Source organism: Herpailurus yagouaroundi, unplaced genomic scaffold, assembly GCF_014898765.1.
Source record: "Herpailurus yagouaroundi ecotype Mexico unplaced genomic scaffold, PumYag 162, whole genome shotgun sequence".
Classification (NCBI taxonomy): Eukaryota; Metazoa; Chordata; class Mammalia; order Carnivora; family Felidae; genus Herpailurus; species Herpailurus yagouaroundi.
The window spans coordinates 7,297,834-7,320,564 of NW_024412403.1; the positions used below are offsets into that span (position 1 = coordinate 7,297,834).

The 22,731-nt window shown below is 49.1% G+C and overlaps 1 protein-coding gene across 8 annotated transcripts in view; it reads left to right on the plus strand.

Annotated features, from left to right (window-relative positions):
- The window catches only part of ERG (ETS transcription factor ERG), a 271,394-nt gene extending 251,731 nt beyond the window's left edge, over window positions 1–19,663 (plus strand). For 5 of the 8 annotated variants that reach the window (XM_040483913.1, XM_040483918.1, XM_040483911.1 and 2 more), the window contains 5 exons: window positions 581–652; window positions 8,402–8,470; window positions 9,012–9,068; window positions 9,996–10,043; window positions 17,771–18,291. In XM_040483913.1, the coding sequence (XP_040339847.1) occupies window positions 581–652; window positions 8,402–8,470; window positions 9,012–9,068; window positions 9,996–10,043; window positions 17,771–18,291 (767 nt within the window). Of the gene's footprint in view, window positions 1–580; window positions 653–8,401; window positions 8,471–9,011; window positions 9,069–9,995; window positions 10,044–17,770 lie in introns of all 8 variants that reach the window. The other 3 variants (XM_040483915.1, XM_040483919.1, XM_040483917.1) reach the window with 3 other exon arrangements.
- The last annotated feature ends 3,068 nt before the right edge of the window (window positions 19,664–22,731 follow it).

Sequence of the window (22,731 nt, forward strand, 5' to 3'; positions counted from 1 at the left end):
AATTCCAAATGGACTGAAATGCAGAAGGGGATTTTTTTTTTTTTTCCTGCTCACAACACGGGCAGTGGATTGAGGCAGAGAAGGGGAAACATGCATTTGAAGAGAAATGTGGATTTATTTCTAATAAGATCCATGCATTCTTTGGCAAAAAAATATTTGTAATTCTTTGGGACTGTTTTCCAAGGGCTCTGTAAAATGTTTCTCTGGATTTTTATGCAACTTATCATTGAAAATACGCACCATAGAATTTTTTTTTTTTTTATAAAGTGAGATGGTTGGGGGTGATAGGGGACACACAGATGCGCTTCAGCAAGAAGCCATACCATCAAAACACGGGACACTTTCTGACAAATGGGACGCAGTATAGCCTGACATCTATCTCCATAGTCGGAATCAGTTTCTGCCCCCGTTTGCTTATCCCTTCCCCCCCCCCCCCCCCCCCACCTCCTGGGAGTCCCAGATGGCCGGCTCCAGGGGGCCCCCTCCCTTTGGTGTCACAGGGCAAAGTTGATTTGGTTGCAGGAGATCAACAACCACAACAAAAGACCTTCACATGTTTTGTCTTTCCTTTTGTCTGCAGGGGGTGCAGCTTTTATTTTCCCAAATACTTCAGTATATCCTGAGGCCACGCAAAGAATTACAACTAGGCCAGGTACGAAAAACACCCCTGTGTGATCTGTCCCTGCAGAGACATCCTGGGATGTCCCGTGAGATCCGTGACCTAAGTCACCAGAGTCAGAGGGCGCGGATCCTGGGGTCTGAAGGGAGTCCTGAGCAGTCTTGTTCTGCCCCTGTGAATCTGGAGCCCAGATTCCATCAGACCGTTTCATTCAGAGATCACACTTCAGGTCCCTGACCGCAGAATTCAGAGCAGATCGGCCCCTTAACTAGCTGCTCTGAAAGGCAGATGGGCAAAGTTGGCACCCTGGAAGCCTGGCGGAAAAGCACCCGCCCGCGCGCCAGGCGACAAAAGGATGCGCGTCCTCGGGGGAGCACACGAAGCATGAGGCGTCCCCATAGTGTTAGTGATGGACTCTCGGCATGTCACGAGAGCCAGCGATTCAGAGCTGAGGCATGTCATAGGTGATATTTACATCGGACTCTTTATGTCTTTCCTGATTGCTCTAGGTAATTGATTTTCATGTCATTCGTGAAAGAATAAATATCACCAAGTGCTTACTAGTGACAAGCACAGTGTTACATTCTGGGCCAGACTTCAGAAAGCTTCCTGTCTGCAGAAGGCTGGCCTGTTCATTCCACGATGTCCACGGAGCGCCTCCTGGGCGTCAGCCGCGGAGGGGACGACGGAAACCAGCTCACAGGCACACATCCGGGCCTTGCCTGAAGTTCTAGATGTCGCGGTAGAGCCGCCTAGAGCCAGAGATAGACTCACACATAAGTGTCGAACCTCAAGGGCTGGCAACATAGAGCAGACACGCCCCTGAGACTCTAACCTGAAGGAGTAGAGGCATCATCTTTGATGGCAGAGGCTGTAGGACCAGCCGCGGTTGCAAACGTACCTTCTGTGAGAGCGGGAAGGACGCTCTCCAGAGGAAGGGCCACCCGCCACAGGAGGATTAGATGTGTGCCAGGTGGGGAAGGAGGGGGAGGGCATTTCAGATCAGGAGCAGCGTGGCTCAGACCTCGGTCCCCTCCCCAGGACTTGCACCGATAACACGCCAGCCCGCCAGCTGAGGAAATGGCGGTTCAGGGTAGGGGGCTGGTTTTTCCATCGTCATTCATGCCTCTGGAGTCAGGCGTTCCTAGACCCAAGCCGTCGCCCTTTGGCCTCTGTCCCACACCCAGACTACATAAGACTCAATTTGGATTGGTCCAGGGCATTGAGTTTGGCACGGTTGTTTCTTTCCAGTCAGGAGCTCAATAGCATGGGTGAAGAAGCTTCTCAGAGCTGTTCCCACCCTGACGCTGTCCTGTTACTTCCACAGAGCCTTGAGGCTGGCCATTCCCTCCTCTCTGACCTTAGAGGAAGGATTTGCGCCCCTCTCCCTGGGGAACACGGTGGAAAGCTTTAGCTAAAGTGCTTCGTTCCCTCTGTCATGGTGGAGACTTCACAGGCCATTTACTTGTGGATCAGATTCAGGGTCTAGAATGACCTGGACTGGCCCTGAAGAAACCCACCGTTCACCTCTGATAAATGCATCCTTGGGAGAACATAGGGAAGTATAGGAAGATCACAACGGTTTTGTGAGCATTTAAAATCCATTTCCATCCATCCTTAAAAGAAGAAGAGCTTTCCGGGAAGCGGCGGGCCACGGTTTGTTTGCTTGCTTTTGCTGGTTTGTTTGTTTGAAGCTGCCTCATGGACGCGTCTCACTGAGTCGCAAAATCCAGGGATTGTGAGCTGGGCTTGGGGTTTTGTCGAAAGGTCACGACGTTGACCAAATCCATTGGTTACAGCCCAGTGGTCAGACCAGCTGGCTAATCGCTTGCTAGTACGTAGAACAGTGGATCCTGGAACTCCTTTTTCTTTATTCGCATCTGGAGATACAGTAGATTTGGAAGATTCAGCTTTCCAGGTGTGTGTGTGTGGCGGGGGGGGGGGCGGCGCAGGGAGTAGCTGGGAAGTGAAGGCTGGGACACGCCTCCGCGCTCTGGCCACGCTCTTCCTTGGGGCCGTGATTTGTGCGTGACCCGCAGGAGATCACGCTTCCCTAGCTCCACCCCAGCAGGGTATGTTTCTGAGACTCAAGTTTGTAGCAAAAATACCTGTTTTGACGACCCCTCCTGTGACTGTCCAGGGAGATGCAGATGCTCGTATATGCGCTATAAGGAAGTTGAATCAGACTGAACACGCCAGAGCTCTTTGCTGAACTATCCAGGGGTTTGACCTTGGAGAGGAGAGTTGCTTCTCCGCTTAGGTGGACGCAGGGATGGACCTTGAAGGACGCACTTGGGAGTCGGAAAGCCCGTCGGGGTGCAGGTGAAAATCTGGCACTGGCCCTGGGGAAACAGGTGCTGCAGGGCGGTTCCCAGACCGGCTGGGATCCAGCTGTGTTCCTGGGCTCAGAAGTGTCTGATGCCGGCAGAAGAGGTGATGGCTGACTCCCCCCTGGGAAGAGGCCCCTGGGGCCCTTGGGAATAGAGACCCGAGTTCCCATTCCCCTGCACTCCTGGTTTGCTCCGCCATGACCTTCATGGCCGCTCCATTTCTGTAACCCCCCAGCCATGGTAGCAGGGGGCTTGCTCCACCCACGCGTGCCCAGTCCCCTCCCCCATGCTTCCTGTCCCTCCCTGCCTCCTCTCTTTTCTGCCCTGTGTAACCCACCCCCGGGCTGCTGACCCCAATCTCCCTTTTCCTTTCTTCCTCCTGGCCTTCCTTCCCTAATGGGTCACTTCTTCGGGGTCCCCCAACTGCTTACCCCATCAAATCGCTGTGTCATTGCAATCTAACCCCACATTTGGCTAAGGCTGGTGACCTCCCAGACAACCACACGTGGGCATGTTACTGCTTTGTCCATGTCTCTCCCTTCTCTTCCCAGGCTGGCTTCTATCCGCTTTTCCCAAATGTTCCTGATTCAAAATGCACCCTCCCTCGTGATCTCTTTGTTGACTTAGCATTTAGATCCGTCTCTCTCCTACTCGTAAAAAGTGTCTGCACGTAGGCGTGTCATTTTATATTGTGTTTTTGATGATCATGATTCTAGGGTGCTTCATGTGTTTCTTGGGTTGCAAGTACCTTCCTTCCTTGCTGAACACGTGCCTTTGGGAGCCATGGCCCTTTGAGGTCTCAAGTGACATAAAAGACATAGGTCTGACCCACTGAAACTTGCAAGCTGCTTTTTGACCCCCTGCGGCATGTCAGGAGCAGTTTATACGAAAGCCATGGTGGGCACGAAGGGGGACATTGTTCAGCCCCGTCTCTCCTCCTCCACCATCACGCAGTCTAGGATGTTATCCAAAGACACTGGAGGCTTGAGCCGGCACGTGCAGCCTTAACTTTCACTTTTAAGCCAGTGCCCTTCAGGGGTTTCTCAGAATCTTGAACAACTCCTCCTTTGGCATTCACAACTGAGTGACATTTCGACGTCACCTGTCAAGGCAAGGCAGCAAATGCACGTTCTCCTCATCAGGCCCTGTGGAAAGTCTGCATCCCGGCTCACGGCTGGAAACGCACCCGCTGCTTTCCCTCCGGTTAGACCGTAACCACAGAGGTCTGCAAAGCCGGGAGAGAAAGCCGTGCACAACGCTCCCGGGTCTCCATGTCTTTGATGGGGGATCTTAGAAGACCGTAGGAAGGTCTGGAGGAATACAGGAGGGGGTGACTCAGCCACATCAGGGAGGACTCCCAAACTTCCTTCCATTAAGTAGGTGTTTATCAGGTGGTTCTGGGCGGTAGCTCTTGGCCTTTCTCTTTGCATTAGCCTCTAGGTTCATGGACAGCAGGCAAATCTCATCTGTTCCTACCCAACCCAGCCAGGGCCCTTGCACACTGCTTTGCAGATGCCGCATAGATCCTGCAGAATGAAGATGAGCTCTCGCGTGGTCCAAGTTCTGGTTCATTAAAAAATAAAGTGGGCGTGGGCATACTGTGAAGGCTAGAGGGCTGTTCCTCTGTAAGTGTGATGAAAGCAGAATATAAAACTTGGTGAACTTCACCCCGCAGGATGCAGCATAGAATCTATATGTTGTCTTGATTCACTGATGCCCAGGGAAGGGAGAGGGTGGGGGGAGGAGGAGTCTCTTTCCAAATCAAGAACCGATCCCAGCTCCCAGGAAATAAATCAAGGTGCTGGTGTGGAGGGACCCAATGCTAGTCAAACTCCCGATTTTTAGTGTCGTGCTTTTTGGCCTGGATCATGGCATAGAACACGTTTCTTTGTTAACTCTGAGCTGCCCACGAATGGCTTTTATAACCTTCAGTTTTTAAACACACAGCCTGGTGCAGAAAAAAAGAGAACCAGAGCCAGAAAGCAGCCCTCCCCAACACAGGACCTTGTGCCAAGTGTGTGAGTTAATTACCTTGAAGATCCCAGTACAGGAGAGAATGAGGGTGCATTGAAGTGACCAGCAGAAATGCCATGTAAAATCTGTTCTTAGTAGAAGTTCTGTGCCCTGCTATCGCCAAGGGACACATAGCAAACGCGCTTGGAGTCGGAATTTCTACAGCAGCCCGAGGGCAGAAATGCCCAGGGCTGGCCGTGCTGTGAGGTGGGGTGGCGGGAGAGGCCCCGGCGTGTCCTCCTGAATCAGTACGGCTTCATTCAGCCTTTTCCCAGAGTCACCTCCCTGGGGAGGGAAACTCAGTGCCCCCAGCGCGTGAGCGGCAGCTGATAAGGAAGCACTGGACCAGAATTTCATGAACGAAAACAAAAGCCGACTTATCTTCCGTGGCAGTATGTTTATGAACATGTTAATCATCGTTCATATAAACAGCTCAGATTCTTGGCTTAGAGTCAGACTTCGTGTTGTTAAGGTCCTGACTTATTTTCAGGGGAGGGCGGAACACAGTTACAGACCCGGAGAAGGGTTTTATGAATAAAGAGTTTCAAAATATTTGTCTCTTGCTAGTGGGGTGGTTAATTTTTTCCAGTCACATTACATGAGCAATACTTTCATGTTTAACGTAGTAGTGGACCAGCGACCAACGGCCGTTCGTTCCGCTCGCATTCTCTCTGGGGAAGGTAACCAGCGTAGAACTCTTCGCACGCATTTTCTCATTTGTCCTGACACGCTCAGCGGTTCTGAGATTGTTATCTGCGGGAACACAGATTCCTGCCTAGAAACATGTAATGGAGATGATCTAGAACAGGCTCGCTCCGGCATTGTTCAGTGCGCTCCCAGGTCACCCGGGACCTCGTTAAAGGGCAGATTCTGGCTCAGTAGCCCTGGAGTGAGATTCTGCCTTCCTAACCAGCCCCCAGATGTTACCAGTCTTGCTGGTCCGTGGGCCACCCTTTGAGACCTGGGATCTAGAACACATTTTGGTATTGCCTTGCTTTTTTTTTCATTTGGTCAACAGAAGCCCCTTTGTCCGTGTGCCTGTCTGCTCCTGAATTCGGCTAGACGCTGGTACAGTAGTCCAGTGTTCTTTCTGAGACAGTTCTCAGATTGAAACCCTGGCTGACCATTTTTTTTTTTTTTTTTTTTTTTATAGACAAAATTCAACTGGGTGGGTATCTGTGTGCGAAGGGCGCCCAGAGACTTAAGTTGAAATTTAGCCGTAAATTGGTAGCGGCTGCAGATTTAATTCCCATGTGCAACCCCAACACCAGAAAAGTGAGAATCTGAGGAGCCGAGTGGGAACGGCTTATGATCCAAAATGCAAAAATACCAGCTGAGAAGAAGCAGTGAGCAGTACTGGAGTTAAAAAAAAAAAAAAAAAACAAAATTATCCTTTACTCAACCAAAGCTATAAAGGGTAGGTAGGATTTCACAGACCACACGAGCCGAGGTGCTTGTAGCCAAACAGACCAAATAAATTAAGGCAACTCTGTGTTGAATTTCACATTGCATTTCAGTGGTGTGCTCTTTGGGATACGAAAGTAAGAAGAGGCACATCTTTTTATTTATTCTTTTATTTGTTTATTTTGAGAGAGGCAGAGCGCGAGTCAGGGAAGGGCAGAGGCAGAGGGAGAGAGTGAACCCCAAGCAGGCTCTGTGCTGCCAGCATGGAGCCCAACGTGAGGCGTGAATTTACAGAACCACGAGATCATGACCCGAGCCGAAGCCAAGAGTCAGATGCTTGACTGAGCCACCGAGGTGCCCCAAGAGATGCATCTTTTGCAACATAGGCAGACCCTTTGAGGATTGACCCGCCAAACTACCAGTCTAAAACAGGGTTAAATAGTCTGTTTAAAGAGAGGCTTAAAACAAATTATATTGCCTGCCCTGCAAGTGAGATTTGATAGCCATTTCCAGATGTCCAGCAGCAGAATACCTCAAGTATCTGGCTGATCTGGCTGTGGCTTTCAGTTGGCCCAGAATGACACATGGCACGGAACTGAGCACCCATCAATCCAAGAAGGCATAGTTTTGAAGTGGTTCTAGAATAAGATTTAATGTAGGAATCACTTCGTGTGTGCATACTTAGTAAGGATGCGCATGGTGATGTTCTGGAGTATATTTTAAGTTTATGTGTTTATTTTGAGAGACAGAGTGCATGAGCAAGGGAGGGGCAGAGAGAGATGGAGACACAGAATCTGAAGCAGGCTCTGCACTGTCGGCACAGAGCCCGATGCAGGGCTCGAACTCATGAACCTGTGAGTTCACGACCTGAGCCGAAGTCAAACGCTTGACCGACTGAGCCACCCAGGTGCACCTGTTCTGGAGTACGTTTTTGAAAGGACCTTGAAATGACTTAGAGTCTTCATAATCGTTAACATAACTTGCACCGAGGATGGGAAGGATAGTTACTAACTTTGTATGTGCAAAGTGCACTGAAGATTTACGAGACAGATGACAATACATTATGAACTCAAAGAAACTGTTGCATTCACTTAAGCTCTTACCGTCATTGTTAGCATGTTGTGGGAACAATATTATTCCGGTCTTGCGATTGATCGCATGCAGTTCTTTTAGAGAACTTCTAAATTCATTTAGAGAAAGAGCTATAGTAGATATTTACATGGAGAAATAACTGGACAGTTAAGACTGATTTAATATGACTGGGTGAAGGGGGCCTGGGTGGCTCAGCTGGTTGGGCGTCCGAATTCAGCTCCGGTCATGATCTCTCAGTTTGCGAGTTCGAGCCCCGCATCGGGCCCTGTGCTGACAGCTCGGAGCCTGGAGTCTGCTTCCGAGTCTGTGTCTCCCTCTCTCTCTGCCCCTCCCCCACTCATGCTCTGTCTTTCTCTCTCAGAAAATAAACATTAACATTTAAAGATATATATATAACTGGGTGAGATTATAAAAAGAAATGAGGGGTGACTGAGAGAGGCAGATGGCAAGTAAGAGGATGAGAAGGCCATGCTCGTTTCCAAGGAAGAAGTGTCATTTGGGGGATTTCGGGGCCGACCTCGAGCATGAATTGGTAGACTTATCAGATTTGTCAGCTCTCTTCTGAGGGGGTCATGAAGGCAACAAAGGGATGAACTTAGGTCGGTTCCAGGTGGAAGCAGACCAAAGTAGATTGTAAGAAACTCTTTACGTGGTCTTGACCTGTGGTCATAGGAAGTTTCCTTAGAAGGCTCAGGAAGCCCTGTGAGAATCTCTCAAGGAGAGTTTCCAGATCAATGGGTGAAAACGTTAGATCGATAAAATGAACACAACGATAATTGCTGAGTAAAACGCAAATCTAATGGGATACAGGTTGGGTATTTCTTTGGATTGCTGGATTTTCATCCACGGTATTTATTCTAACGGACGCAAAACAAAAAGCATACAAAATATGTGTTATAAAATTACATTATTGGTCTTTCAGTCATTTGATTTGTCTTTGCAGATTTACCTTATGACCCACCCAGGAGATCAGCCTGGACCAGTCACGGCCACCCCACCCCCCAGTCGAAAGGTACAGTGTTGGCTCCCGTTGCTTGAATCTGCTTCTCACCAGGAGATGACCCTTGGTGACATCTGGTGACCATTGGTAGCGTGCTGATTTCTGCAGGGTATCTACGCTTTATCAGCATAAAATGTTTGTTCCTTTGGCAGCAAAGAGCAACTTGATCTTTAGATGCAATGATTCTTTTTTTTTTCTAAGTTTATTTATTCATTTTTGAGAGAGAGAGAGAGTGCGCGCACACGCAGGGGAGGAGCAGAGAGAGAGAGGGAGGGAGGCACAGATTCCGAAGCAGGCTCCAGGCTCTGAGCCGTCAGCACAGAGCCTGACGCGGGGCTCGAACTCACAACCACGACATCATGACCTGAGCAAGGATTCTTTCTTGACTGGGGTTATAGAAAGGAAATTTTCTTGCCATTAAATGCTGCTTAGTCTAAGAGTAAGACTATTATGTTAATAGCTAAGCTAATCGATGGAATGATAATACAGCATCAAAGATGAGTGGCCAGATAGAAGTTGTAACTAACTCTCTCTTTTATTTTGGGATTTTCAGCTGCTCAGCCATCTCCTTCCGCAGTGCCCAAAACTGAAGACCAGCGTCCACAGTTAGGTATGTTTCAGGGAACATCTTGACGGCCATCGAAAAAGAAGTAGGCTTAGCAGCATGTTTCTAAAATGTGTCACTTCTAAATGAAGTTAATGCGACTTTGTCTTCTTTAAATTTTTTTTTAACGGTTATTTATTTTTGAGACAGAGAGAGACAGAGCATGAACAGGGGGAGGGGCAGAGAGAGAGGGAGACACAGGATCCGAAACAGGCTCCAGGCTCCGAGCAGTCAGCACAGAGCCCGACGCGGGGCTCGCACTCACGGACCGCGAGATCGTGACCTGAGCTGAAGTCGGACGCTCAACCGACTGAGCCACCCAGGCGCCCCAAGATTTTGTCTTCTTTATCATGGCTCCATGCATAAAATATGGACCAAAATTATCAGTCTACTCAGTAGGGATAACTCGAGATTTTGCTAAGACATTTCCAAACCTATGCAGTAAATATGGAAAGAACATTCTGCTTGCACACACGTCCCTTCTCTGTGACAGGCGGGTCCTTTTAATTTTACCCCCAGGCCACATGCCGCAAGCCCGCACTCATGCCAGGCCCCATGCGGAACACCGCGGATTGGTGATATCCAACGGAACACCGTTGATATTGCCAGTGTGCTGAACAACGTGGCCGGTGTGGCCCCGGACCCGGTGGGGACATAGCACATGTTTGCCCAGTTTATGTCCTGGGATGGAGAGAGCCAGGTGTCGGGAACCCCAAGCCAGAGCTGAGCTTAAGACGTCTTTGGCAAGAAACTTCTCTCGGATTCCACGTGACATCTTATTCAGTACAGGAAGTGGTGCTGGGCGACTTTGGTGTGGGGGATTCAATGACTCTGAAACCTGGAAACACAAGTCAGGGGTATCATACTTGCAGTGACATCACACCAAGCCGCGACAAGGTGTCTGGGATTTGACTTCTTTTCTTTTTGTTGTAGATCCTTATCAGATTCTCGGACCAACAAGTAGCCGCCTTGCAAATCCAGGTGAGAGACTGCTGGTGGTTTTGCCCCTAACAAAGTTACCTTTTTGGCAGTGGCTATTTTGAAAGATTAACTTGTATTGGCGAGAAATCCTTCCAGCTGCACAAGGTGGAGTTTAGATCTCATTGGATTATTTGCAAGAGTGGAAAAAAACTAAACGGGTCATGGAATCGATTAAGATCTTAGCTGCCGCAAAGGGCAGGATCACCGAATCTAAACTGTATCAGTTGCCTAGGGCTGCCGTAACAAACACCACAAACCGGGGGCTTAGATAACAGATATTTACCGTCTCACAATCTGGAGGCCACAAGTCCAAAATCGACGTGTCACGTGACAGGCAGCATTTGTTCTTTCCGAGGGCCATGAAGGACGGATCTGTTCCGGACCTCTCTCCTTGGCTTGTAGACGGCTGTCTTATCCCTGGGTCTCTTTACCTGTCTTCTCTCTGTGCGTGTCTCTGTGTCCGGATTTCCCTTTATAAGGACACCAGTCATACTGGATTAGACCTACCCTAACGTCACTTTCACTCAAACAGCTCTGTAAAGCCCCTTTTTCCAAAAAAAAAAAAAAAAAAAAAAAAGTCACATTCTGAGATTACTGGGGGTTAAGATTCCAACGTGTGAATTTTGGGGAGAGGGGACACAGTTCATCCCATGACACAGGGAGGTCAAACCCTATCCTAAAAAGGAGAACCTTAACTCCAACCCGAAGGCTTCAAATGTAGGATCATCTTCGATGAACGGTCTGTTTTTGAAGTTAGAGGCTAGGAGAGGGTGCAGATTCTTAATTGGCCCACTTGTGACCCGTACCTCGCCAAAGATCGTCACCTGTCATCACATTTCAGTGCCAACCAAACTGTTGTATTTGTTTGTATTCAGATCAGAACCAGCTGTGCTGGCATCCACTTCCGAAATTCACAGCATATGCTGAGGGTTTTCAACAGCACATTCAAATGCCAAGATGACACAGGCATATTGCAAGTACAAGCTGGAATGTATATTTCCTAAACACGGAGGCCAAAATAGGGTTGGGAACGGAAAAGTTCAGATTCAAGCAGCATTCATCCCCACAAGGGAATCTGTATTTTGAGAACACGAAATATCATTATCAAGTATCTGCAGCTTTGACATTAAATTTTAGGTAATGTTCACTAGTTCAGAAAAATCCCTCTGAGGCATTTGAGCCATTAGAAAGGACTGTTTTAGGGGCGCCCGGGTGGCTCAGTCGGTTGAGCTCCGACTTCGGCTCGGGTCCTGATCTCTTGGTTTGTGAGTTTGAGCCCCGTTGAATTTGCTGCCTCAGATCCTTTGTCCCCGCCCCCCCGCCCCCGTCCCCGCCCCTGCCTCTGCCCCACTCACGCTGTCTCAAAGATGAATACATATTTTTAAAAATAGTTTTTTTTAAAAAGGGACTGTTTATTACTCAACCCTGGGTACTAGACCAGGCGCTCAGTAATTATTTGTTGAAGAAAAAACAAATGCGAGGAGTAAGGAGATACCGTCCTTGACCTTCGAGGTCCTCACATTCTGGTGGAGAAATGAATACGGGAGATTACAACACTGCCACACAGGTGCTTTGCTCTCAAGGGAGCGTCCAACTGGTGGCCAAGGCTCCCGGGTGTCTGGTCCCCCCCAATCCCGGGCTCAGCTCTCCATTTCGAACTGCTTTGTAACGGTTCATATAAAAAGGATTACTATGTTGGGAGATGACTGTTATCAGCCATGCCTCAGGAAGACTGATCTGGCATCAGTGTTCAGGATAGATTAGAAAGAGGAAAGGAACAGAAGCGGGAGCACTCTGGGGAGTTTAATACAATCATGTGAAATAACAATCAAATAGCTCCCACCCTGTGGAAATGCCCGGGCAAGTGCTTAAGTCTGCCATGCCACTGCATGACACAGCCCTGGGAGGTCATTATCTTCATCCGACAGAGGAGGAGTCAGAGGTCCAGAGAAATTAGGTGACTTTCCCTGGGTCACACAGCCAATAAAACGGGAAGTCGCATTTGAACCCTGATTCTCCGTCTCCAGAGTCTGGTTTTATTGTCTTGCCCTGCACCGCTCCTGAGTGAGCCCGAGGGAGGAGGGAGGCCTTGGAGAATGGGGGCCAAGAGAATAGAAAGGAAGGATTTCCCTTGAGTTCTACAACCGTGTAGGTGCTGGGAAAATGGCTCTGTCCACAGTAGGTCAGCAGGCCCAGCACTGGGAGCAAAGGACAGCCCTTTGTCCACTAAGACCATCCTTACTTGGCCTGGGGAAGATGGTGACCTCCAACCAAGGGCTTGAAGATAAAGACTTGTTTTACTTAGTTGATAATGATTAGGCTTCTTTCCATCTCTCCTCGGGCTGCACGCGCATCAGTCGTATTCACGTGGCTTCCCCCACCCCCAAAACCAGAATGTCTCTGGTCTTTCTGGGGATGAGACTCCCTCTTCCTGTTTGACTCTATTTTCCCATTCTCTGGTAAGTAAGCCCTTCATCACTTCAAATTGCTGCCTTCGCTCTTTGTACAACGCAAACTTTTTAAATCATTTTAAGTGGGAAGGTGACATCGTGGTGTGTAAACGCACGAGAGAATAACCGCATCTCAAGGTCTCGGTTCCAGATATTCATGTGACGTGCACTTTGGGCCATATGTCTCCTGCTGAGAGGTGCGTCCCATCCCTGAACGATTACGTCATGGATCACACGTAAACCACACAGCCCCTTGATGTCCCATTAGAATGGCTGAACATGTATGTGGCTTCTCTATGAACTGAGGCTGCCTTTCCATGAAGGCACCTTCTTGGGTTATGTTCAGTGGCCCCCCCGGTGCTAACTGGACACTCTTTAATGGGGGGCATGAATCGTATCCAGCTTCGTGCAAAGCCAGAGACCAGTTTTAGGGATGTTTTGCCATTGGTTAGGAGGTAGGAGTGTCCAGTCTTCCACTTTGAACCTCCCAAGCCCCAGGCCAAGGGAAAGGACAACCTGGGGAGGACTCGAGGGAGTGGAGGTCAGGCCTGAAAGCAATGGTTCGTGCTGGGATTCGGGCATCCGAGCTTAGAGACTGGGTTCCAACCTTTGCCGACATTGGGCAAGATGAATCACTCTATCTCTCTGGGGTCTAATGTCCTCATCTCAACAGTGGGCTCCCTCACGATTCTTGGGGGGATTACATAAATACAAGTGTTCAGGATGGTATCGGCAAAGAGTAGGCTTTCGGTGACCGTCAGCCAGCCCGAGAACACCATTCACAGTTTTTCCCGGCCAACATGGGGTGCACAGGGAGGGGCACTTGGCTTCATTCTGTCCTCTTGTAGCTCTAGGCAAGGTATGTGCCTCTCTTTAAACTCTGGTTTTCGGAGCACCTGGGTGGCTCAGTTGGTTAAGCGTCCAACTTCAGCTCAGGTCATGATCTCGCGGTTCGTGGGTTTGAGCCCCGCATCGGGCTCTGTGCTGACAGCTCGGAGCCTGGAGCCTGCTTCGGATTCTGTGTCTCCCTCTTTCTCTGACCCTCCCCTGTTCATGCTCTCTCTCTCTCTGTCTCAAAAATAAATAAATGTTAAAAGAAAAAAATTTAAAAAAAACCCTCTGGTTTTCAGCCCAAACAAATCATGATAAGACCCTTCATGTGTTGAGTTTATCCTCACAGTGTTCTGGCAAGATGCTGTTACCATCACCCCCATTTTATAGATGAGGGCACTGAGGCACAGAACGCTAGGTGAGCTGCCCAAGGCCCCGTGCATGCCAGCGCCAGGATCCAGTGGAGGTAGAGATGATTCCAGACTGGTGCTTCCAGACACCGTACTGCCCTGCACTCTACCAAGTCCTGTCTGAGCCACGCTGAACCCGGAGCAAAGCCTCCACCCTGGGACGTGCCAGCTGCCTGGGGCTCGGCATGGTGGAGGAGACAGGCTGTGCCCACGGGCTTCTCTGCCGCGTGCCCGGCGATGGCAGAAAGTGGCCTCCACTGGCTGCCACCGTGGTGCTTTGGGGGACCCTCTCTGCTTCATTTCCTGCTCTGTCCCTCCGTCAGGTGGTGGCCGCTGAGCCCTGCTCTTGGGGGGGGGGGGCACCCCTCCTTCTGGACCCACAGCTGCTGAGTCACTCCCAGCTCTGCTGTGTCTGTGCTTTATAAACCATTTAGGTGCTTTGCCCTTTTCTGCTTCGTTGTACTTCTTTGCTACTGTTATTTCTCTTCTCTTTCTGCTGCGTGAAGAGACCACCTTCCTTCTAAAAATAAAAGCATTGCCTTTCATTCTCTTCCAGGCGCACCCCTCCCCCCCTTTCTCCCATTGGGTTCTCCTGTGGGCGGGGCACAACCGACATCATTGTTTCTCCCACCAATCCTGGCTTTGTTAATTACCCCACCCAATCCTGGGTAAAAGTAGCTACTTCTTACTGATGTTGGAAAGCCGCTACCAAGATAGGGTGAGAAAACAGACTGGAAAGGTTTTCCCAAAGGAGGGCGATGGAGGAAGGGGGGAGGTGGCCAGGCTGCCGGATGCCGGATCCTGAGTGTAAGGACCTCTCCTTTCACTTGTCGGCTTGGCCGGTGAACGGCCCAAGCCCCTCTTAGGCTTCCCACCACTTAGATATCCTTGTCTGACCTCCCCCGTTCTGTGTTCTCAAATGCACCTTTATCGCACCGTACATGTTTTTGTCTTCATAAATTGCTTTTGAAATATGTGGCCACAAGGAGCTCAGTTCATCTACCGTTGGCTGAGTCCTCAGCAGCCACCGTGCATCCTTGACAATTCTTGCACAAGAAAACCTGCTCCATACTGCGGATCCAAGGGATTTTGTTACGAGTATTAAATGTAACAGTTAGTGCTCTGGGCACGCGGTTGCATTTTATAACATTTACTTAAACAGCAATTGATCTTGCATTTTCCCTTTTGTTCTCAGGTTTGGAAGGTGATGAATTTTGTGTAAAGATCTCTTATGCCCATAGATCCTTGAAATGCTCAAGAGGCTGTGTCTTAAAGGTTAACGGGCAAAAGAGTCTAGTAAGAAATCGCGCATCTTTGAATTTCCAGCTGTGCGTTTAGATCTCTGCCTTTCTAGTGCTTCAGGAGCAGGAGGGGTATGAAACCACTTTTGTCCGCTGGCTGTCTCTGTGCAGGTTTCTTTTTTTTTTTTAATTTTTTTTTCAACGTTTATTTATTTTTGGGACAGAGAGAGACAGAGCATGAACGGGGGAGGACCAGAGAGAGAGGGAGACACAGAATCAGAAACAGGCTCCAGGCTCTGAGCCATCAGCCCAGAGCCCGACGCGGGGCTCGAACTCACAGACCGCGAGATCGTGACCTGGCTGAAGTCGGACACTTAACTGACTGCGCCACCCAGGCGCCCCACTGTGCAGGTTTCTAAAGGAAGTGGGCAAGGGACAGATGCCTAGGAGCAATGCCAAGGTTTGAATAAATACCGGCTACTATTCTGGCTATCTGGGAAGGTCTGTGCGTTTATGCGCCATCTGTGGAATCGCTTTCTCTGCGGGAGGACGTTCACAGTGAATATTTATTTTCAGACAACTCTACGTGTTTACGTGGAAGCATATGTTGGGCTGTGAAATAAAAAAATTTTGTTTTTCCCTATTCCCAGGTCATGCGTGGAATTTTTGTCAAGTAGCAGTCCTTTGGTCACAATATGTATACTAAACCCATATGGTTTTCTCATCCCATTCTTCGTATTTTTTCAAATGCATATTAATGAGATGTTTGGGGCAACCAAAACTTGATGGAGAACAGTTTGAATATGTGGTTCCGAAAAAGCACGGGCTTCCATTGAGTTGAATGACAAGCTGTTAATGTATTTCAAATGTGTCGTAGAGTGAAAATGAGAATTTTCCAGAACACGTTCAGAAAAGGCTGACCTTTCTCACGATGCTGTTGCATGGATGAATTCACAAATATACCCATCTCCGTGTAGCCGGTGTGGAAACAAGGATTTAAGACTTGGGCCATTTACGTAGGGAGTTCCCCCGGGAGAAGGGTTTGGGGGGGGGGGGGGGAAATTCTGATTGATTTTTACATGACATCAATTCCCTGAACAGTTGCCAGTCATTTTATCACATCTCTTGGTAATTTGCTGATCGTGCAATAAAAAGTATTCTTTTGGGGGGCACCTGGGGGCTCTGTCGGTTAGGCGTCTGACTTCTGCTCAGGTCATGATCTCGCAGTTCATGAGTTTGAGCCCCGCGTCGGGCCTTGTGCTGACAGCTCAGAGCCTGCTTGGGAGCCTGCGTCTCCCTCTCTCTCTCTGCCCCTCCCCCACTCATGCTCTCTCTGTGTCTCTCTCTCAAAAATAAATAAACGTTTAAAAAAGTCATCTTTTTGGTACAAGCCTGAGGCAGTGTTCGAGCTGGAGTTTGGGAGGAAAGCCAGGCCTCTTAGTTACTTTCAAAGCTTCTAAAATCTGTTCAGCACATCTTAGTTCCTCCTGGTGCTCAATACTGCTGTCGATATTTACATGCTGCTTCCCTTGGAGGAAGCCATAAGTCATCTTAAAATAGTGTAACGTGGTGGCTGGAACGATATGCCTGGATTTTTCTCGAAACTTAATAAGAGCTGAAAGGCACACCCACGTGTCTCTCCAGTGGGATCAAACACAATCCTGTGTGCCCCCAGCTAACTGAGATCTCGCTGATGAAGGTGGAGTCTCATTTGGTTCCCCAGAAGGGCTTGCAGTCACTCACTGCTGCAGATTTTCTTCTGGAAACTTCCGAACACAACTGGCATCGCAATGCGAGGGCAACCCGTGGATTTCCGTTACGATGCAGTTGCCTAAATACTGGAAATAGGTGATCTGGTTTGAAAAAGAGCCAACTTTTTCTAAACTTCCTCATTTTGAGTGGGTTAATTCTGTTCTAGGAAAAGTTTTGACAGAATTGCTTTCTGGGTGCCAGCAGAATGTTATGTTAGAAATAACGGTGTTTACTTCCATTCTCTATTTTTTCCATAAACTTTTAGAAGTTCATTTCCTAAATATGACTTTTATTATTTTACTTGACCTAGCCAATATAAATGGTGTTAAGTCATTATTGCCATCAACATAATGGCACTTTCTGCCTCGCAAAATAGGAAAAATAAACCCTTTCACCCCTGAAACACAGAGTTGGCTTGGCTATGCTTCTAAGGAAGTCAGACATGGATGGGACCAACCTAAACTTTGCCCCATAGAAATTCTTTGCGTTGCATTACTTGGATCTGTGGATGAGCCTGATATCACCAAAGATCCTCACCGAAGACCCTGTTCCCAAGACACAGAACTTGGGATGCCGATACTTGTGCAGGTGCTCAGTTCATTGTGTGTCTCTGGGAGAGAGGCAGTGATGAAGCAGACAGGGCAGGGGTAAGGCTGTGGGGGCTGGTGGCCTTAGCCGGAACCTTGCTCTGGTCTGGTCCTGCAAGGAGCTCACGAGTATGAACAGCATCACAGAGCTGGCCCCTCCTTGAGGCAGTGAGACGGGGCCTGTGGTGCACGGTGTCAGCCCCTCTGGCTGTGGGTTGCCCTGGGGGGCCGGGGGGGGGGGGGAGGTGAAGCAACTCCTGTTCAGCCAAGGGCAATATTCTGGAGAAGAGGGAGGAAGGCAGCCACCATCCCCAGCAGCCGAGGGACGGGCGCACAGGCAGGTTAAGGCGTCTGCCTGGAACACCACTAAGTACCCGCTTCCGTCTCTGAAGAAACACTGCCTTTAGCTCAGAACCTGTTCTCACTGGTGTTCTGTTTCCCCCCCCCCCTCCTCAGGGAGTGGGCAGATTCAGCTGTGGCAGTTCCTCCTGGAGCTCCTGTCGGACAGCTCGAACTCCAACTGCATCACCTGGGAAGGCACCAACGGGGAGTTCAAGATGACGGACCCCGATGAGGTGGCCCGGCGCTGGGGAGAACGGAAAAGCAAACCCAATATGAACTACGACAAACTCAGCCGCGCCCTCCGCTACTACTATGACAAAAATATCATGACCAAAGTCCACGGGAAGCGCTACGCCTACAAGTTTGACTTCCACGGGATCGCCCAGGCCCTCCAGCCCCACCCTCCAGAATCATCTCTGTACAAGTACCCCTCAGACCTCCCTTACATGGGCTCCTATCACGCCCACCCACAGAAGATGAACTTTGTGGCCCCCCACCCTCCCGCCCTACCCGTGACCTCGTCCAGTTTCTTCGCCGCCCCAAACCCCTACTGGAATTCGCCAACCGGAGGTATATACCCCAACACTAGGCTTCCGGGCAGCCACATGCCTTCTCATCTGGGCACTTACTACTAACGACCTGAGGGAGGCCTTTCCCAACAGCATACGATCACCAAGAAATTGCCACCAACTCTATCGGAGAACGTGAATCAAAGTGCCTCAAGAGGAATGTAAAAGCTTGACTGGCGCTGGGGAAGGAAGCCAGGGACGAGATCCAAAGACTCTTAACGGGAGGGATTTACTAAAGTATTACTCCAGGAATAAAGAGGATGCGAAAAATGTAACGTTATCTGGACACCTCGGGTGTGGACCCACCTTGTAAAAGACATTGTAAGTAGAAGCATGAAGAAGTCACGAGGACCAAGTGCCAAAGAAAGTGTTCTTAAGAAACCTATAAACTTCAGAGGGGAGTTTGGGGTCCCGCTAGTGCAAACGGGGATTCAAGTACAGTGAGAGTGGTAACACAGCTTTCCCCTGACATACCATTTACATGTCATTTTAAGGAAAACTACCTGTATTTAAAAATAGAAACATATCAAAAAAGAAAACAGAGAGACCGTGGCCCGTCGACAGATACCGAGGTGGAACTCAGTAGAACGCGCTGTTTGGGTGAAATCAGATGCGTTCCGTTCGGGGGAGAGCCACAGCTCCTGGACGGTATCAGGGGAACTGAGCCCGGCGGTGGGGCCAGGGCCGTCTGCGGACAGCGAGCGTGTGGTTGTAGACAGAGGGCTGGAGGAGGTGCGAGAGAAGGGAGCGGAGGAGGAGGAGGAGGCCAGAGGGCTGGGAGAGACGCTTGTCAAGCAGTGGAGACCGGACTTGGGACAGTGCAGAGGCCGGAGACTGAGTCGGGAGACTTGCGGGTTCATTGGTCGGTGCCCTACCAAACCCAGTGTTAAGAGGAAGAATATGGCGTCCAGGACGAGGGGAAAGTAGTAGAATTCAGGAACAAGAATACGCATCTCTCTTTTTTGTTTGTTTGTCTGTCTGTCAAAAGAAAAATTTAACTGGAATTGTCTGATATTTAAAAGAAACATTCGGGACCTCATCGTTATGGGGGGGGGGGGCTCTGTTCCCCACAGGGTCAGGTAAGAGGTGGGTAGCCTTCTTCGATGCTGCCATCGGAAACCATCTAGGCGTTTGGGTTAGGCAGAGGCTCCGGGTTTCCTTTCGAGTCGCAAACGCTGTGCGTTTGTCAGAATGAAGTATACAAGCCAATGTTTTTTCCCCCCTTTTTATATAATAATTATATAACTTATGCATTTATACACTACGAGTTGATCTCGGCCAGCCAAAGATACACGACAAAAGAGACAATCAATGATAGAATGTGGCCTTGAATTTTAACTCTGTATGCTTAATGTTTACAATATGAAGTTATTAGTTCTTAGAATGCAGAATGTATGTAATAAAACAAGCTTGGCCTAGCATGGCAAATCAGATTGACCCGGGAGTCCGCATTTGCACTTTGTTAGCGACTGAAGTTGCCTAACAGAGATGTGTGCTGAACTTCGGGTCTTGTGTTCTGGTTTTATTTTGTCCGGGAATTCGTGTGAGAGCCAAGCAAATAGGATGTTTGGCGCCCAAACGGTGTTGGCCTCTGCAGGCCCTTCCTGCTCACTCTCTCTTCCTCCTGGTCTTTCTGGAGCAGACGACCAAAGGTTTCACGTTGGAACCTCCATGTGTGTGTGCCCAGAATGGAAAGAGGCCTCTCGAGCGGGGGTTGTGACAGAAATTCCAGAGAAGCACTTGGTCACAGATCACCCTCAGTCCCTGCCAGGATCATAAAACATTGGTTGAACGGCGAACCGTTCTACTGCTCTTAGCGCAAACTGTAACCTTGTTGGTCAATAAAGTGTCGTGGACAGCCAGTTTCTCACTTTACAGGAACAAGGGATGGCTTCTAAGTTTACCACTTGGCTTCCCTTTGAGAGGCCCTGGCCGGGTCCACAGTTGCCTTAATCTTCCCACGCTGGGATGATCTGGGCATTGTGGTTTGGGGTTCGCCAGCCTTGAGCCTCACATGTCTGCAGACACTATTCCTACGATCTGAAGTCGTTGGTTGCCCTTGACATCTTCTCTCTTCTGTGTGTGTCACCTGCCCCCAACTTTGGCCAAGGTGAGGGCAGTTTGAGAGGTGGGATACAGAGCAAGGGAGAGGCACCAAAATCGAAATTCTTAGCCTGAGTCAGTTTCTGAACTGGCCCATTTCATAGCCGTCTTGGGGCTCGTTTCGCACTTTGTAAGTCTTTCGCTATGATTAAATCAAGTTGCCAAACCTCTGTGCTATGGATATTTTGGCAGTGGTCTTTAAAGTCAGTAGGATCCGATTACCAAAGCTTCAGACGCTCTGCATTACTTGGATTAAAAGAAGTCCAACCATCAATCATTTTGCAGCAGCTTGGGAAAGGCCCATAAAGTGCCTGTATCTCCTGGGGGGGGGGGGGGGTGGAGGGAATAAAAACATGAAAGCTGGCAGCTGGGGTGACCCAAACGTTTCTAATGGAAAAAATCCATCATCTCCATTTTGAAATGCAGAGTCAAAGACACCTACATTTTGCATATAAATATGAGTTTGCTCTGATGATCACTCCATTCCACTCCTTCAGAATTATATCGTGAGCAAAATCGTAAAAATAAGACCTGATTAGCATATTCCATTTTAGCAGATGTTTTCAGTTAGGCTCTCCAACACCCACCCGGCCCAGATGATTAGCAAGCTTTACGACAAGCGTGAGCAGCCGAGATGATTTCGGATGACACGATACTCCTGTGTTCTCCCAAATAAATAATTCTTAAATTACATCTCAAAATAACATTCGCTACCTGCTCCTGTCTTAGCCTAACTCCAAAACACTCTTCAGTTCATATTCGTAATTACACGAAGGACCTTTCCCTTCTCAGCTTCTCCCGTTTCTTCGTTTGCCCTGATGTACGCTCCTGACCCCTGCATGGCATCACTTCTCCCAGCGAGACATTCATCCAGTTTTGTCTTAAATGGCCTTCTGGGCTTTGTGGAAGCCCCGCCGTAGCCTTTTGGGTACTTGGTAGCATCCCTGCTCTTCCCAAATCTCAGGCAAGACTTCATTTATGCTCCCAGTCTGCTGCCTTTGCCAAGTCTCGAAGACTCCATGGTGAAGCCATCTGTCGGGACTGATGCATTCGGAGGAGGTGTTGTCCCTCCCAAGCGCCTGTCTGTGCTGCTGCAGCACCTGCCACCTGGGGATGAGGGCCCAAAGGGGCTTGCCTTGGATGGCGGGCACGGCATAGACTCCTAAAGCCCTGGAACTGGGAGATGATGGCAAGTAGGGAAAACACGGGTGTCCTGCAGGCTCCCAAGTGGACCTCTAACTGTGGATACAGTGTGATTTTATTATTTTTTTTAATTTTTTTTTTTTTTTTAGAGAGAGAGAGAGAGAGAGAGAGTATGACAGAGCACAAGCAGGGTAGAGGCAGAGAGAGAGGGAGACACAGAATCCAAAGCAGGCTCCAAGCTCTGGGCTGTCAGCACAGAGCCCGATGCGGGGCTTGAACTCATGAACCACGAGATCATGATCTGAGCCCAAGTTGGACGCTCAACCCACTGAACCACCCAGGTGCCCCCAGTGTGATTTCTTAAAGCCTGGTTTAATTGCTCTCTAGTCACTCCACCCAAACAGGAGCTCTGGGGTGGCTAATCAGAGAATAAAAAACACTTCGTACTATGCAAAGTTACATAGCAATTTCAGTTCCTTCTCTTTATCTTAACCTTGGTTGTAAAAAATTGTCAAAATATTTTCAAATCAAATGAGGAAAAGGCTGGATGTTGAAATCAAATGCAAAAAGTAGCTAGAACTTCTTTATCAGAGAGCCATTGTTCTCCAAGTGAGGTCCGAGGGCCAGCATCATCAGCCTCACTTGGGAACTTGCCAGCCATGCAGATTCTTAGGCCCTGACCCAGACCTTCTGAATCAGAAACTCTATGGGTAGGGCCCTGCCATGGGTTCTCACAAGCATACTGAGGTTTAAGACCCACTGCAGTGGGCGGACAGAGACTCTGTCTCCAAGCATGAGGTTCAGTGGGAAATCTCTATCCTGTACCGGTTTTTCTGTGGCCGCTTGAAAATCCACCACCAGGGGAACCAATTGCCTCTGGACGTGTCCTCTTGAGTTACAGGCCCTCTGAGCAGTTCTCCTCCTGACTGATAAGTCACCCCCATGTGTATTAGTTACCTACTGCCGAGTAACAAATGACCATGAACTCAGCAGTCTGAAACAAGGCACAGTAATTATGTCACAGTTTGTGTGGGTCAGGAGTCCAGGCACAGCGTAACTGGGTCTTCTGCTCAGGGTCTCACCGGGTTGAAATCAAGGAGTCAGAAGGGATGATGATCTCCCTTGAGGCTGGGGTCCTTTTCCTAGCTCACTGGTTGTTGGCAGAATTTGGTTCCTTGCAGTTGTAGGACTGAGGTCTCATTTCCTTGCCAGCTGTCACCTAGGGATCACTCTCAACTCATAGAGGCCACTTAGAGTCCT